The sequence below is a fragment of the Rhinolophus sinicus genome, linkage group LG06, assembly GCF_036562045.2.
Source record: "Rhinolophus sinicus isolate RSC01 linkage group LG06, ASM3656204v1, whole genome shotgun sequence".
Classification (NCBI taxonomy): Eukaryota; Metazoa; Chordata; class Mammalia; order Chiroptera; family Rhinolophidae; genus Rhinolophus; species Rhinolophus sinicus.
Window position 1 is genome coordinate 31795140 of NC_133756.1, and position 18264 is coordinate 31813403.

At 43.7% G+C, this 18264-nt stretch overlaps 1 protein-coding gene across 1 annotated transcript in view; it reads left to right on the forward strand.

Annotated features, from left to right (window-relative positions):
* The first annotated feature begins 608 nt into the window (after window positions 1-608).
* Window positions 609-18264, forward strand: part of CACHD1 (cache domain containing 1) — a 209999-nt gene continuing 192343 nt past the window's right edge. Inside the window, exon 1 of the mRNA XM_019731624.2 lies at window positions 609-1604. Coding sequence (XP_019587183.1) covers window positions 1359-1604 — 246 coding nt within the window. The 5' untranslated portion in view covers window positions 609-1358. The remainder of the gene's footprint in view (window positions 1605-18264) is intronic.

Below are 18264 nucleotides of genomic sequence, written 5' to 3' on the forward strand. Positions count from 1 at the left end.
AAGAGACGTGTGGGGCGAACTCCAGTTCAGCAGCTTCGTGGGTTTGTTTTTGTTTTTGATGGGATCAGATGGTTCTTTTTCAAAGACAGAAAGAACTATGTGGTGTTTAAGAGCAAGAGCTTTGGAGTCAGGTTTGTGCTTAAATTCTGGATCTGCCTCTTATCCCCTGGATGACCTTCAGCAATTTATTCCACCTCTTAAGCCTCAGTCTTTGTTACCTAAAAAATTGGGATAAAGTTATGTGCCTCATAGGGATGTGGTGGAGATTAAAGGATAATGTACACAAAACCCAGAGCACAGTGCCGGGCACAGAGTAGCTGGTTAAAAAAAGAAATCTGTTGATCCAACCGGTGCTAAGCTATTGTTATTCACGTCGAAGAAAAGCAGTGGACGCATAAACTGCAGTCCCCTCCTTCCCAAATCTCTGCCCGGCCGAAAGCCAGCGTCCTAGACCTTAAAGGGACTTTCGATGGGTGGAACCTTGAATGGGTGGGATCCCGGAGTCCCTCGCGCTGGTGGAGGCGGTGAGAGCTGGGGTGGGTGGCTGTCCCCGGCAACCAGAAAATCCAAGTGACCCCATCCCCGGCTGGGCTGGTACCCGAGGATAGAGCCTAGTCTCCAGCCCCCGGCGTCTCCGGGGGCCGGTTCTGGGGCGGGAACCAGGGAAAGAGAGGAGGGGCGACTGGGGGAATTTCCCCGCCTCTCTTTCTGGTTCCATAAATCACCGCAGCCGCGGCGGCGGCCGAGCCGGGAAGTGCGCGGAGCCGGAGCGCAGCGTGGTGGCACCAGACACCTCCCTTTCCCCCCACCGCTTTCTTTCTTTCTTTCAGTTTTTTTTTTTTTTTCCAACCTCCGCCTCTCCCCCCTCGCTCGGGTGGTTGCCCCAGCCCAGCAGCCTGGTCACCACTCCGCCTCCGCTGGGTGCCGCCGCCCGCCCTAGCAGCCGCCGCCTCGCTGAACAGGGACTCCGGGAAGGGAAAGCTCGGCGGCTGCCGGCTGGCTGTCCGACTGTCAGCCCTGCGGCCGCGCGGCCCGCGCCCCCGGGTGCAGGTACCGCCTCTCTCCGAAACACCCGCCGCGCCACGGGGGCTGTGTCGCTGCCGGGGTCCCGGGAACCTCTCCCGCGGCCGCTTCCTCTCCCGTGCACCGCGGGAGCCCGGCGATGGTGGCCGCCCGCGCTCCCGCGCTGTAGCGGGGCGCCCCCTAAGTTTGGAAACCGCCGGGGAGCGGAGAGGCGTCTGCACAAGGGGAAGAAAGTTTTGCGGGGTGCGCCGAGCGGGCCCTGGACGCACCTCCCGTTGCTCCCTCCCCGCTTCCCGGCGCCTGGAGCCCATCGGCGGGGAGTGGGGGGAGGCAGCATGGCCCGCGAGCCGGAGGAAGAGGAGACGGCGGGGGCGGCCGCCCTGGCCCGCGGCTGCCCGGGCTCGCCCGGCCGGACTGGGGCCGGGGCGCAGCGGCCGTCCCTCTGGCTGTTCTGCGTGGTCGCGTGCTGGCTTTTGGGCGCCGTGGCGGACGCTGACTTCTCCATCCTGGATGAGGCGCAAGTGCTGGCGAGTCAGATGCGGAGGCTAGCGGCCGAGGAACTGGGGGTCGTCACCATGCAGGTAAGGGGTCCCCATTGCGTCCCGAACTTGCCAGGCATCCTGTCTGTCTCCTCTGCGCAGAGCCCCGTCCCCAGTACAGGTCCTCTTTGACTGTGCACCGACCTCTCTGGCATGCATAGACCCCCTTTTTCTGTCGGATACCTCTGTTCTCTGAGGTTAGGACCCCCTAACTACATACCATCTCTTCCTTGCACTCAGGTACCCCTCCCTTTCTCCTCTGCAGAAGCCCCTGCCCTTTGTACAGAACCCACTTTCCCCCCTCACAGCTCCTTAATCTCGGCAAGGATTCTCCGGTTCCCTCGCACCGCCTTCCCTAATTTGCACGAATTTCCCCGCAGTCATGTTTGTACCCCCTCACCCCTGCAAACTTCCCTTTTTGTGTACCCATCCCTGGGCGGATGGCTCCGCCTGGCTCGGACGATTTTCCAGGGCCCCCAGTCTACCCCCTTGGTCACCTTCTCGTGTCCCCCCATCGAAACGCATCGATGGGCGCCTCAAGGGAAGGCAGCAGAACGTGCGCAGCTGCTCCTGGGCCACCTGGGTCCCGGTGGAGGGTTGCCCCGGGAGCTGACTCAGTTCTCTTTCCCCTCCCGGGTGCATTGGGGGAGGGGCTGGCGTGGTAGATTCCTGGTAGATTCCAGACTCTCGTCTTGTGTGGGAGACTTTTTTTGTTGCTTTTTGCTGTTGCCATTGTCGTCAGCGCGCTGTCCACTGTACAATTTTTGTTTTGTGTATGCCTTTGGGGTGGTGGTGAAGTGGGGGTGGAGGGAACCGTGAATAAGGTCCCCATTTCTCTAGATTGTTTAGTGTCCGTCCTCCTCAGGAGAGGAAGAGGGCTTCAGGAAAATGAAGCGCGGCTAATAAGGAATCCTGAAGATGTTACGAGTAACCAACAGGAGTAAAAATTGCTAAACAGCAAACCGCCGGGGGAGTCTATCCCGCCGTTATTTTAACCGACTTGGCCGAAAAGGCCCCCTCGATTAGGAGAGATTGAGATGACAAGTCTGAAACCTTTGCTATGACCTTCTTCGAGAAAACAACCTCATTCTCTTATGCATTCTAACAGCAATAATGGTGATGAATGTGGTCTTCGAAAGAGCGAAGTTTCCAAGAATGTGTTCTTGTAATAGGTTTCTGAATTCGATTTTACTGTGACCACCCTTCCACTTCCCACTGAGAAGGAAAGGTGTTTTGAGTCACTTTGGTGGGATTCGTGTTTCTGACGTCTTTTTTTTCTTTTTTTTTTTTAACCTCCCTCCCTAGTCTCCTCCCAGAATGATACAATTTTCCTAAAGCAAGTTCCGCAGACCTTTTCCACTGTAGTGAAAGAATATTGAGACTTGTTTTGTTTTTAATAGTGAAATGAGGTTGAAGAGTAAATGGTTTGCTTGGAAGATAATTCTGTACAGTATCTATATGCAGAATCCGGGCCCTGCCTGAAATGCAATAGAGTTGGCTTCTTCATTTGCATGATAATAGACAAGCTTTTTAAAGTTACCTCATTTAACTGTCCTGTTCTATGCAGATTTTCTGGTTCAGATTCAGTTATAATTTTTTCCATATGTATTTTCTGATTTATGATGATTGCTGACAGAGTTCTTAGGAGTGTAGTGACTTTTGGAGGAAATGGAACTAAAATGTTAGGAAAAACTAGAATTTTTTTTTTCCAGTGGTGAATGTTTCAATTCCGAGCACAAACAATTGTATTTTTGCATAGAGACACCTCTTTCAAGAAAGGAAGTTGAACATGTTGCTGTGTTGGACTGTGCTTGTAAGATTAGTAGGCATTTGTCATCTTCATCCCGTCACGAGGGCTGCACAAGGGATCTTAGGGGTTTTTTCTCCTCTATATAATCTAAGGGCTTGCTTTCTCTAAGATGCTGACAGCAGTTTTACTGTTTCTCACCCGATCCTTGACAAAAGGTGAAATCGGATCCCAACACATTGTCATTCAGGTAGGGATCCAAAGCAAATGTAGTTTTAAAAGGCTTCGCTGTTGAAAAGGAGACACTTTAGAAAAAAAGCTCTGATCGGTGGGGGGTTTGTGCCCAAATGGCCCTTTATCTCCTCCCAACTGGCCTCTTTCTAACACCTTTGCAACCTCATTGTGGAAACTGGCCTCCTGGGGACAGGGTTTTGTCTGGCAAAATGTGAAGTGGCTTCTCTTCTTTTGTGAATGGAGAAGCACATACTGTATTTAAATTCCTCTTCTTGAGCTGTATATTGATCTGCCACTTGCCTCCATCTGGGAAAATTGGGGAGTCTCTTTTAAATTTTTTAAAAGACTTCAAGCATTTTTTTTTTTTTGGTAGGGGGAGGATACTTGCAAAATAAAATCTAAAGCAGATTAGATGTTTAATCATCAGAACCAAGATTTCGAGCCTCACATTTTCCTCTGTAAACCTCTGGGATTTGTTCAGTGGGTCTGAAATGATGTGGAGTTGGTTACTTAATGTGTAGATTACAGAGTCTTCCCTTGTGGAGTGTTGGGTTTTATAACAGTAGAGCTAATCTGTTATTCAGAGGTAGGAAGCCTCATGTGGACATTAAGGTGAGCGGGTCAGACTTCTGTGTGAGGGGACTAGGGAGAGCTGCGTGTCTCTTTGCAGGGAAAGAATGTCCTCCCTTGGTTAAGGAATTGTCTCCTTTCCTTTGACCTTGGCATTTCCAGCTCACTGCAGTCTTTTCAGGATAGCATCTTATTTGATGAGAAACTTTCTGTAAGTCAGTATATATGCAAAAAGCCCATTTTCGGGCTTTTAAATTCCGTGGCTGAAATTATCCAAAGACAATTTTTAATCTTGAGCAATTGCAACGTAGTCCTGAATCGAGGCCTGTTGCAGCGTTTGGAATGGCAGCAGATACTGCTCACAGGAGGTTGCAAGGGGTAATTTTACGAAAACAAAAACCAGGCCCTCTTTCAGCACTGTAGTTTCCCATGACATGGTTTTTGTGCTTGCTGATAGAGAAGACAGTTTGAAAAGCAGTCCATCTTAAAGATTTTTCTTGAAAAGGTTTTCTCATGGAGGCTGCCTGCTCTTGGGTTTTTTGGTGTTCCTTTTTAGTAATGAAGAAAATTTAAAAAAAGAAAAAATCTTTAAGTGATTTGCCCCAATTAAATTTGCTAGTGCCCTGGGAAAGCTGTGACTGAATACTGCCCCCCTGGCAGCAGACATCATACATCATGGGTAAAAGTCAAAAACCTAATCATCGTCTCCTCAGGGGTCTGGTGGAGGAAAGCCATCTATGTTGCAATGTGGAGAACAGGGAGTGGCTGTGTCCAGGGAGATATGCTTGTGCTTGTTCATTCATTCATGCAACAGGTTTTTATCAAGCAGCATGACAGAGTGGGACGAACTCTGTGCCAGGTTTCCAGCTTTGCAACTTACAAGTTGGGTGATGTTCATTGGCAAATTTGGGCATGGTTATTCTTCCCAGAGATTTGCTCTGTGGACCTAATGGAAAGAGTGCATGTGAAGGCACCTGTTCATGTGAGGCTGGGTTTGGGAAATGTTGATGAATGTGGTTGTTCTTAAATGGAGAAATAGTCTTTGAAAGCTTACTGTGCACAGAGCACTATGCTAGGTGTTTAGGGGATTTACAAGGAGGTCTTCCAGAACAATCCCTCATGTTTACAATCTGGAGGAGAGGGTAAGATTGCACAGGTAGAACAGCTAAGTAACAATTCCTGCTTGTTAGAAGGCGTATCTGGCTCTGGGAGCCATTTCACCAGGCACTTATAAGGCCCATTTAACATTATATGACAATACAGGCTTCCTAACAGCAAGGGCCTGGCACACGGCCAGCGTGCCCGCCTTGATGTTAGCTCTAACACAGCTCTGCTGGGCATAGTCACTGAACTTGGCAGACACACCAGCAGGTTGGTCAGACAGCTGCTGTATGCAGCCTGGAAGGGGGTGGGGGGGCCCTTCCAGTAGGGCCAGGAGAAATATCAGAAGCACAAACTAGAGCTTCAGTGCAAATTAAAGAAAGAGTAGCAGTCAGGAAAGATGTGATTTGAGGAACTGAAGGGCTCAATGGGGGAGCGGTGTTGGCTGAAAATATAGAGCAATGTTGTAAATGTTGGCTGCAGCTGAAAGTAAAAGGGGAGGCCTTCTTTGTGTGCAATAGAACAGCATTGCCTAAGTTCATTGCTCAGTTTTGCAACGAATGTTCAAACTTTTGGTGGGGGTTTCTGCTCTATGAGGGGCCTTGGGTAAGACTAAGCTGAGGAGGTAAGGTGAATAAGGCCTGCCCTTAAGCTCTCAACTGATGGTGGAGACAGATACAAAAAGGTGTTAGATATAGGAGGTTAGTGAGAGAGAGGCGTTAGAATGCAGTGGGTTAGTGCCATGGTAGAGAGAGGAGCAGGGCATTATGGGAGTACAGAGGAGGGTTGCCCAAGCCCATCTTGTCAGGCCAAGGAGGGTGGCTACTCCTCCCTCGGCCTTTTCAGTGAACTGTCCACACTCACAGGACAATGCCGAAAGCAGCAGCAGCCTCAAACATGAAGGATAACCAAATCAGTAGTTCCCCAGACTTTCTAATTTCCTTTGTTGGCACTGGGCAAAGTAGTTGATATATCTCAAATGCCTGAATAGAGCATGGATGTGACTCTTGTACCTCTTCATATGGCCCTATGTCTTGTCTCATTTCTTTGGCTGTCACCCCTGGGGCTTCTGTGGTTATTGGACTTAAACACCTTGGTGGCTGTACTATAACTGCTGATATACAGTGATGTTTAGATAAGGTTTGCATTTTCCCTTACATTGTGTCCATCGTACCATGAATGGCATGTTTTAGGATGCTTTGAATGTGTATTTAGGCAATATAAAATTTTTTTTGGGAGGGAATCACCTGTATTTGCAAGTAAAGTGGTTTGATTGTGCCTTGTGTACAAGGTAAGCCCTAGTGGAAAAGCTGCTGCCATGCTTTCTTCGGAAATTGAGTATTTGGAGTAGAAGAAAATTGACCGTGGATGGATGACTCTGAGTTGAGGTTGGTAAGAGTGAGCTCAGGGAAAAGCATGTTGAATGATTTGTGATGGACTCTCCTTGTTGTGCTTAGGACTTCCTTCACTTCCTTTCTACTAATACCTGTCTTAGTGGGCATGCTCACCTGTGCTTATGTTTTTCCTGCCAATCACACTTGAGTCTGGAGGAGGGTCGGGGAGGGGAAGGAGATGGTTTCACACTTTATAACTTGGTGCTATTTCTGGTTACTATTTGAGGAGTTCCTTCCTTGAGCTTAAGTGGATGAGCAGACAGGAACCTTGCAGAACTCTGGAATTTTGGTATTATGTGCAATGGGATTTATTTTGCATCTCCTTGGTCCTGGTGTAAAAATGTGTTGACATTCAAAATACGAAGGGACAACAGTCTAAAGCATTTTTTTTTAATTACAGCTGACATTCAGGGACAACAGTTTTGACTCATCTAGTTATTAACTACCTAACGTCCAGCATGTTATTAAATTGCTCTGAAATTCAGTGTCATGCTTCACTGATTAATAGAGGGAAATATATTTTAAAAGATAAGTGTCTAGCACCAGGTCTCACATAGAAACAGTAAACAGAAATAAACATGGGACAGTCTGTATAGTGTCAGGGCACAGAACCTGGAAGGTAACAAACATGTAGGTCCCAAGCCTGACTGAAACTGGAATCTAATCCTTAGCACTTGCAGATTTCAATGTGGTCAGTCCTCTGGCCTAGGGGTTACCCAAGGTCCACGGACCTCAGGGATGTGGTGCAAAACCATCCTTTGGGCTTTATGAAGAAACTATTAGACCTGCTATTCATAGTTACTTACTTACCTTAAACATTTTTATTACAAAGATTTGAAAAATATTCAAAAGTAAATAGAATAACATAAAAATGTCCATGTATCTCTTACCCAACTTAAACAGTTTTTAACTGGTGGTCATGCTGGGTTCATCTCTGCCTCCCCCTACTCTTCCTCTCCCCCCAATATTTTGAAGCAAATTCCAGATATCACATAATTTCATCCATAGCATTTTTTATTGCATCCTACTTTCATTTCTATATTTTAAATGTTTTATAATATATGGTACACTGATATGTAGAATTTGAAACCCACGAATAAATACACATATTTTGGAGGGTATATACTTAACAATTTTTTATAATGACGTGCTGTCGCTGTGTCCCCTAGCCCTTTACAAATAGCTGGTATCTTTTCCCAGCAACCTCCCCAACCTTCCAGATGTAATGCCCAAGCTTCTTTTGGAAAGTCCTCTGGGATGCCTTTTTTCCTCTTTATACATGCCATGTGGTCCTCATTTTCATGCTTGGCTTTCCCCACAAGGCTGTGAGATTCCATGTTTTCTTAGTGCCATGCAGCATGGACCAGGTCCTCTCCTTACTGCGGTCCTCTCCTCCTCCCAGAGAAGGAAGAAGTGCAAAAGGGCTAAGGCCAGATTAGCATTAAGTGGGGAGGGTTGAAGAGGAAAAGCTGGAATGTATACAAATTTGTCTAATGATCAGTCTGTTAACAAATATTCACTGAGGGCTTCATTTTGCAGAACTGGAGGATGGGAAAGGGCAGGAGAAGCATAGGCTATCCACATCTAGTGCTTTTCATCTGAGTTTGTCTTATCAGGGAGGCTAAACCAGTTTGTATAGGTAAAGACAGTATAGAAAGGATGCTAAAACATGGAATCTAGGTTACACCCGGGGTTGCCGAATCTGACATTTACAGAGGTCAGTTAGACAACAGTCAGTTAGAGTGAGGTGGGCCAGGTGTAGGTCAGCAGAGAATGGTGTTTGCTATAAACTGGAGGGTACCTGCCAGGGCTGAAGGGAGGCAGGTGCTACTCCGCTCCTCCAATTGTCACCCAGTGGCAGTGGCACTGTGGGCCCAGTGTTGCCACGTGTTTTTCAGGAGAAGCTGGATATCTGCTTTTTAGGTGAAATCCCTTCATTCTTAAAATGTTGGCCACTCATTCAGATTTTTCTCTTTTTTTTTCCAAACAACACTGTGTGGGCCAAACCAAACATGGATCAGGCCGGAGGCCACCGATTTGCAGTGTCTGGATTAGAATTATTCAGTAGGCTCCAGGAGGTAAAAATTCGTGTAAAGGTTCTGGGGAAGCAAGTTTCTGTGTAATCGAGAGGAAAACTTTCTGGTAGATGTGTTTCTAAATTGGATGGCTTTGGGAGATGAGTTCCCTGTCATCATAGTGACTTAAATAATTGTTGAATATTTATTTGGTGCCGGGCACTATGTTAGCCCTGAGATAGCCATCGTCAGTTCATTTCTGATGCAATGAATGTTATGAGAGAGAGGTTCCGGATGCTTGGAGAAAGTATGTCAGGGATGTTAACCTCGGTGGGGGTGGAAAGGGATGGTGGAAGGCTTCCTGAAAAAAGTGGAATGAATAGGAGTTGGTTAGTCAAAGAGTAGCCTTCCCAGAAGGCTCCTTTGTAATGGCACCTTTGAGGAATGGCAAGGTGCCATTACAGTCTGGAGTTTATAGAGAGCTAGAGGGGAGAATGGTGCAGAAAGAGGTCAGAGAAGTAGACAGAGGTCACATTGTGAGATCCTTGGATGGTTCCTGTCAGTTGAGACTTCTTATTCGGCAGGTAACAGAACACCCAATTGATACTGGCTTGAAGAAGAAAGGAACCTACTGCGTTACGTGATTGAAGAGTCTGTGGAAAATCTTTGGACAGGGCTAGCTTAGGGCTCAGATCCTGTGGCCAGTACCCTGTTTCTCTCTCTTTGTAAGCCTACTTTCTTAAATAGGTTCTCCCCCTTTATTTCAACATGGCTGGCGGTAGCTTCTTGTGCCTGACTCTCTTGTATTTGGAGGAGATGTGCTCTGGGAGTGAGGACCTAGGAATTTGGAAAAAGCTTGGTACCTATAAAACTCCTCTGTAATGATTTAGGATTCAGACACCACTAGCAGCCGCCAGCTGCCAGGATCTGCCCCGTATCTAGGCTCTGCCTCCCCAAGTTCAGGTCAGGGAGGGCCTGCTTTGTGGTCTCCCTGCTTGCAGGCTCACGGAAGGGCTGGCTGGCTTCCCACTCTGGTCTTGTGGTCTGCCCTGATGGGTTGTGCAAATCCAGTCTCAGCAGGCCTGCCCTTGGCATGCATTTCCTCCCTGACCTCTCAGATCCACAGATCACCGGGTGCCATGAGAACTGGGAGGGACCAGAGAGAACGTCAAATCTATATCCCGCATCTTATAGATAAGAAACAGGCCCTGTGGGGACAGGGTCTCTGGAGATCACACCAGTAGTAAGTGGCAGATGGAACTCAGGTCTTGGTCTTGGGGCTCTTGCTTTTTGACCCTTTTCACCATATGGCGCCATCCTGTGGGAACTCTATTTTCCCAAGAGAAGGTTGCCTTAAAATGGAAAGCAACATCGACTTAATTAAGAGCCTTTACATTCCTCTTTTGTAAACAAAACTAAAATGTTTGACTTACTTTATAGCTGAGAATGTAAAGCTGATAGTCTAATTTGACAGCTAATTGGGGTTTTTAAAAATGTTATTTAAATACCTAGAAGTCAGTAAGCCACTGAATACAAAAATTCTGACTTACTACAATGTTTTTAGATTTTTTTTCTAAAGAGCAGATTTAAATGGTCAGTAGCTATTTATAATTGTGAGTCTGTACCACCGAAATTATTATTATTTTTTTATTAGAAAGGTAAAGAATAAAAAGAAAATAAAACTTTAGGAAAGGAACAACGTTGGTTTTTTTTTTTTTTTTTTTTGTGTGTTTGTGTAAAAGCTACAGAAGGAAATGCCACCTGTAATTTTCAGGCAGAGTTCTGCTTTGGAATTGAATTTTAGGACCTGTGTCTCTCTCCAGTCATTCATAGGTCACTAGAAATATGAAGTCCTTTCCTTCTTTCTTTCTTTCCTCTTCCTCCTCCCTTTTCTTCTTTGTGTGTGTGTGAAAATTGCAATAGTATTATTACTTTGGAGGAGTTGTTTGATTTGATAATGAAACAAAATGGGATGTCATGTGCGTGTGTCTTTACCTTGCCCTCTTTGTCCTGACTTCAAATTTCCCCTCCTTCAGATTTCCACAGCCAAATGATTTCTGAGTTAGTTACAGTTAGAAAAGTTCCTACACACCAGAATGGATCAACTGAAGAGAATCTTATGGTCCATAGTTCTCTGGAAATAGTGTGCTTTATTGTAATTGTAATTGTAGAATAGAAGCCACTGGAGAAAATTCTTATCTGTTGTACGTGATAACGTCTTGGTTCTTGTCCAACCATAACAGTTATTTTAAAGACTGTCAAAGACCAAGACTGCAGCACTTTTTTTTTCTTGATTCCCCTTGGATATTTTCTTAAATTTTATTTTTGAATGGCGTATTTTCAAAGCTACTCCGAGGCCCTGGTGGAAGGGCAGTGAAAATCCATAAGCCAGTGAGAATCTGAATTTTTAATTAGGCTTTGAGTTGTTTCTTCAAAGTGTGGAGACATCATTAGTGATGTAAGTCTTGTTGCATTAGCAGAGACTGACATTTTACTTCAAACGGGGAGAGTGCAGCTGTCCTGTGCAGATAAAAGTTGCCAAGTGCAGAATAGCAAGGTGGATTGGTAGATAATTAGCTGTCCCACATTGCTGCAGTGTGGAAGAAGCCTGCCAGTCATGGGCAGGAAGGAGGAATTATTAGCGGGAGAAAATCCAAGTGTGTCATAAAGCAATTTGGAATCACTTCAGCTGTGGCAGAGCTGATAAGGCATATGTTAAGGAAACAAGACAAACTGAGTGTAGTATATGATGGCCAACTTTCTCTTTTTAGAAATCTTAATTCAAAGGAGGAATGGCCAGAAATGAATGATCCACAAATACACCGAAGTACAGATTCATCCGTCTGCTCTGACTCCATATATAAAATAATTAGCCAGCTTAAAATAGTCTTCATATGTTCATGTCACTTGAAAATAAAGTGAGACTTCTATGTAGGGAAAAAAAAAATCACAGGGGAGCCATAAAGCCTTGACAATTACTGTGCTGTGTAATAATAGCCTTGAAGAGATATTTGAAGAAGAAGTTTTGAAGTATATCCCTTTCCTCATATAAGTGTTAACAATATTTATCAATGGTCTGAGGATATTTTTATGGCCTTATTGGTGGAATACTTGTGTTTATTTAAATGTTCTTAAAAGCTTTTCTGTGATCATCACATTCATCTCTGGGAAGTGAGAGGTGTAGAAAGACCTATTGGGTTTCTTGTCCATCCTCAGTCATTTGCTAACTCAAATGAAATTTCATGGGACTTTCTTGTCCCCTTGGATTGCTCCCTGTGCTGCTGCCATGATACCGGACGCTTTTGTCCTAAAGTCCAGGCACATATATTGATTGGCTTTCTCCAAGGCCAGTGCCTCTCCTGGCAGCCCAGAGACAGGAAGTGCTAAGTGGTTTAGGTGCTGCGTCCTGCCTGGATAGTATCCTCTCTGAATGAGAACTGCCCTTGGCCAATGCAGGAGACCCAGTTTCTTGCTCTTTGCTGCTTGTTCTAGGCCCTCCCCGACACTGGGTTGTTTGCTGCCCTGAGCAGTTTTGGAGAAAGCCGGGAGAATTGAGGTTTTTGGTAATCTTGGTTATTGGATCCAAGGTTTGTTTCACAGACCCTACATACATGAAATGGCAATCTTTGCTCCTCGGTAGCCTTGGAGGGGACTAACCCCTTGCTGATTGTAAACCAAGCTCGTTTGTGATGGGTTGAGATCCTTGGAGATAGTGTAAATTCAGGTGACCATCAAGAAGGCCTGGATATTTTTATTTGCATACATGTATATTCAGACAACGTGGGCAATAGTTGCAAACAGTCAAGCTTTATACAAATAAGAATTATTAGAGCATGAGCGCCTGCAAAAAAGAGCCCAGGTTTATTTACCTAGATAGTCCTGATATGCTTAGCACTGTCTCCAGCATATGGACTCAAAATGTCTAGACTACGGAAATTGTGTGCTCATGTTTAAACAGTAGACTTTGTAACTTTCCAATAGTTCCTATTCCTAACTTTTACTACTATGTTTCATGTGTTAATTTCATTATTTACACTATGTTTCATGTGTTAATTTTATTATTTACTCTAAACTTAGAGTAAAATGACTTGAGCCTTTACTTGCTACTAAACATTTAAAATGTTTCAGATGAGTGAAAGTGTCTAGCAGAGTATCAAGCACATTGGAACTCTATCAGGTGCTTCTGGTGTTTAATTTCTTTGTGTTAGAGAAAGTTGGGGGTACGGTATGTATGTTGAGGAACTTTAGGAATGTAAAACATACAAAAGTGTGTGTGTACTTGTAAATTATGTACTTAGAGCTACTTTATCCTAGAATTTAAATTCCTTGGTAAATTTGCTTAACAAATATTTATTGAGCACATACTATATGCCAGGTACGATGCTTGGATTTGAGTTTGTGGTTAAAAAGAGAGAGACAATCCCTGCTCTTATGGAGTATACCACCTACTAGGGGAAATAGACATTAAAGAAAGAATTATACATTTTGAATAGTGTTATGAGGGAAACAAGGACTATTAGAAAGAGTGCCAGGGAGAGACTTAAAACAATATGTCAGATATGTCATTTCTCTGCTTAAAATTCACTAAAGGTTCCCGTCTGACTTGGAGTAAAATTCCAAATTACAGTGGCCTTCACAGCTGGATGTGATCTGGCCCCTGAAACCTTTGTGGCCTCATCTCTTACCTCCCCTTCCCTCTCCAAGCTGCCACCCTTGACACTCAGACACTGTTCCTCCAACACTCCACGCACATACCTGCCCCCAGGTAAGCTTTGTATTGTTCAGTGCTGTTTTACTGTAGTACTATGCTTGGCACTAAGAATTACTCAATAAATACTTATTGGACAAGGGTGAGTAGGAGTGACAGCTCTGGACTGGGTGGTATGGGAAGGAATCTGAGGGGGTGATGGAAAGGATGAGCCAATCATGTGTGAAGATAGGGGCTAACAGAAGAAGGATGAGCCAATTGGGAGGAATTGGGGGCTAACAAGAAGGAGTAGCCAATCAGGGGAGGGACTGGGGGGCTAGGAGAAGGAAGAAGATCCAATCAGAGAGCATTTGGGGGGCTAGCAGGAGGGAAAATCCAGAATCAAGAGAAAGTTGGGGGACTAGCATTTCCAACAGAGGGACGAGCCTGCTCGGAGGGCTTGAGAGACAGGGCTTTGGCAGACTTGGAGAACTGAAAGAAAGCTTAACATGCCAGCAGAAGGGTGATGCAAGGGAGGAATTTGGATTCTTATTTCTAATCAGTGCAAGTATAATTGTATCCTAGTAACTCTTTTAGTCATGCCTGTTCTGATAAAGAAGGGTAAAGATACACGGTGAAAGGGCCTGGATCTGTAGAGGCCTGGAAGTTGGATAGTCTGTGGCAGGCCATTTGTTTCTCTACTCCAGTAGAGACAGAAGGGTGACTACAGCTTCACTAAGATATAGCATGGAGAAAGTATTAAAACGAAGCTTCATCATTCCATATCTAGAATTAAAAAAAAAAAAAAAAAGACTCATGCTTCCCATGTTATTTCTTCTTTTTCTTTGCAGAATAATAAAACTTGTAGAGCCAACTCTGAATACAATATAGGCAAACCTTGCATTTTGCTTTATTGCACTTCTCAGATATTCCTTTTTTTTTTTTTTTTACAAATTGAAGGTTTGTGGCAAACCCTTCATTGAGCAAGTCTATGGGCACCAACAGGCTCAGATGGTGTTTAGCATTTTTTAACAAAGTATTTTAAAGCGTATACTTTTTTTCTTTTTTTTTTTAGACATAATGCTATTGCACAGTTAATAGACTACAGTATAGTGACTCTTATCTGCACTGGAAAACCAAAAACGTTCTTGTGACTTGCTTTATGGTGATACTTGCTTTATTGCAGTGGTCTGGAACTGAACCCGTAATATTTCCGAGGTGTGCCTGTAATGAACTCTTGCAGTAATGATTCAGATGTACTTCCCCCCACCATTGTATTACATTTATTAATTGATCGATTGATTCATAGATTTACATACAATAAAATGAACCCTTTTTACCTCCCTGAAAATAATAATGATCAATTTTTAATATGGCTTTGAAACTTTAGAACCAAAATCTTGTGAAGTGTATCAAACATTTTTTTTTTCATTTTTAAAGAATTGTGGTAAATATATATATATAACACAATTCTCTATTTTAACCATTTTAAAATGTACAGTTCTTTGGCATTAAGTACATTCACAGTGTTGTGTGACCATTGATCACCATCCATCTCCAGAACTTTCTCCTCTTCCCAAACTGAAACTCTGTACCCAGTGAACAATAACTCCCCATTTCAGCTTCCCACCAGTCCACGGCAACCACCATTCTACTTCCTGTCTCTATGAATTTGACTACTCTAGGTACCTCATATCAGTGGAATCCTACAATATTTGTTCTTTTGTGACTGGCTTATTTCATTTACTATGTCTTCAGAGTTCATGTATGTCATAACACGAATCAGAATTTTATTCCTTTTAAAGGCTGAATAATATTTCATTGTATGTATATACCATATTTTGTTTGTCCATTCATCCATCAATGGATGCTTGGGTTGCTTCCATCATTTGGCTACTGTAAATAATGCTACTATGATCAGGGGTATACTAATATTTGGGTCCCTGCTTTCAATTCTTTTGTGTCTATACCTAGAGTGGAACTGCTATATCATATGATAATTCTATGTGTAATTTTTTTAGAAATGGTCATACTGTTTTCCATAGTGGCTGCACCATTTTTAAATTCTTATCAGCAATGCACAAGAATTCTAATTTCTCCCCATTCTTGCCAACACTTTTTAAAAAAATAATAGCCATCCTAATGAGTGTGGAAATGTACTCTTTTCGAAGTGGCATTCCATGAGTTTTGATAAATGCACAGTCATGTAACTATCACCACAATCAAGATACATAGCAGTTTCATCACCCCCTCCAAATTCTCTTTGTAGTCAGTCCTTTGTAAGACAAAGACACAATTTCTTTGTAGTCAGTTTTCCCCCACTCTCTCACCTGGAACCCCTAAAAACCATCTCCAGCTTTGTAGTTTTGCCTTTTCCAGAATGTAAAATAAAATGGATGCATTATGGTATGCATTTTGAGTCTGGCTTAATAAATTTAGCATAATGCATTTGAGATTCATCCATGTTACGTGTATCAATAGTTCATTCCTTTCTGTTCCTGAGGAGGATTACATTGTGTAGGTGTACCGCAGTGTGTTTATCCATTCATTAACTGAAAAACATTTGAATTTTTTTGAGGTCATAAATCTATAAACAATCCTATATGTTTATCCATGTACAAGTTTTTGTTTTAATGTATGTTTGCCTCTGTCTAGGGGTGGAAATACTGTGTCTGTGTTAAATGTATGTTAAACTTTGTGAGAAAGTGCCAGTCTGTCTTCCAAGGGGGCTGTATCATTTGTATTCCCTTTTGCAATGTGTGAGGCGTCTGATGGCTCCACTTCCTTGCCAAAACTTGATCAGGTCAGTCCTTTTAATGGAGGCTATTGTAAAACGTGTGAGATGGCATTGCACTGTGGTTTTCATGGGCATTTTCCTAATCAGTAATGGTGCTGAGCATTTTTTTATGTGCCTGTTTGCCATTAATTGTGTGTGTGTGTGTGTGTGTGTGTGTGTGTGTGTATTTTTTTTTTGGCAGGGGGGAATGTCAGAACCTTTGCCCATTTTTTAATTGAGTTGTTTCCTTATTGATTTAAAAAAACAATTTACTGATTTTATTAAGTTTGCAGATTTGTACAATGATCACTACCATTCAGTTTTATAACATTTCCATTACTCCCAAACCTTTTTATGTGCCTGTTTATTGTTGTGTTCTGAGAGATGGATTTTTTTTTTTTAAATTCAGGTCTACTTTTTCCCTTATAAGTGCTGAGTTCTACTAAAAGATGTGTGTGTGTGTGTGTATGTGTGAGAGAGAGAGACATTGGGCATTGTCCTCACAAGAAGTTGGCTTTCATTACTTAAAGAATAATGCCCGGATTGGAAAGAATAAAGCAATCCAGGATAGATAAAAATCTTTAAAACAGAGTTGTTAGTATTGTAGTGTTTGTTTTCGGCCAAAAACAAAGCATTATTTAGAAGTTTTGGTTAAAGCGGCCTGTGTAGATCGTTAGTGTTACTTAGTCAATCAGTTAACCTGCTGGTAACCACTGATGGAACTCCTGGTGTGGGGGGCGGTGGTGAGCAGACAGAGACCCTGCCTTTGAGGGGCTTACCTTTTAGAAGAGGGAGATAGATATTTAAATATGCAAAAATTAAATCAAGATAATAATGTTGGACCCTGCTTAGTTCTATGAAGGAAATAACTCCGTGGTTCCCTGAAAATAAGACCTCACCGGACCATCAGCTCTAATGAGTCTTTTAGAGCAAAAATTAATATAAGACCGGGTCTTATTTTACTATAAGACCGGGTTTTATAATACGATATGATACAATATGATACAATACAATATAATGTAATATAGTACAAGACCAGGTCTTATATTAATTTTTGCTCCAAAAGACGTATTAGAGCTACTGGTCCGGCGAGGTCTTATTTTTGGGGGAAACAGGGCAGTAGGTTAATGTGGTCTTCAGACGAGGCCTGGTAGGGAGGGGGGCTGCTGCTGATGTTTGAGCTGAGGCATGAATATTGTGAGGCAGCCTGGGAAGGAGCCGGAAGCACAGACCTGAGAAGAGGATGAGGTTGGTGTGTTTAAAGGGCTGACAGAAGGTGCTGAAGGAGGGAGGGAGTGAACGAAGATGAGAGATGATAGGACCCCTGTGGAGACCAAGGAGTTTGGGTTTTATTCTGGCTGACATGGGAAGCCAGCCATTGGAGGATTTTAGGCACAAGAGTGACGGTGGTTGACTTCTGCTGTAGAAATATCCCTCTGGGCTAGTGGGTACCCTGGTTGTATGGGAGAGGGTGGGAATGGGATGGGGAGGAAGAAATGGAGGCAGGGAGAGTAATGAGGTGGTATCGCCACATGGACCTTTGTGATTTATTTTAAATATGATGAAACTGTATTTATTGAATGGTTTACGTCAACAAGGGCCCACTGGGCTGAGGCTGTGATTTGAAAGAAAGCAGGACTGCTGCAATAGAATAAAGCTTCAAGAAAATAAGACTCTTCAATATAGAAAGTCCAAGGCAACATTGATCATCTCTTTCATACTTACAAATACTCTCTGTCAAGAGATTGATTATTAAACGCCGTCGAGGTCTTAGCTTCCCGGCAAAGTAACTTTTGACAAGTCCTCTTTTCTCTTTCAGAGCCTCAGTTTTCTCACTTCATATACAGAAAAGTAATCCCTGCCTCAACCCTGGGTAGGTTGTTAAGGGTTGCAATTTTGTGTATGTCATAGACTCATCATCATCCTCTCTGATTCTGTTAGGATGTTTTGGGTTGCAAGTGACAACCCACCCCAACTCAAACTGCCTTCAAGGATAAGACAGTTTGTTGGCTTCTATCACTTAAAGGCTTACAAATAGTATGAGCTTCAGGCCCCATCTGATCAGAGCCCTGGCTCCAATTTTTGCCCCTGTTACTCTCTTGGTTCTGTAACCCTCTAGGTGTTAGCCAGTCCTCAGGCTGGTGTTGCCTGTAATACAATGAGTGCAGTGATTCCAGG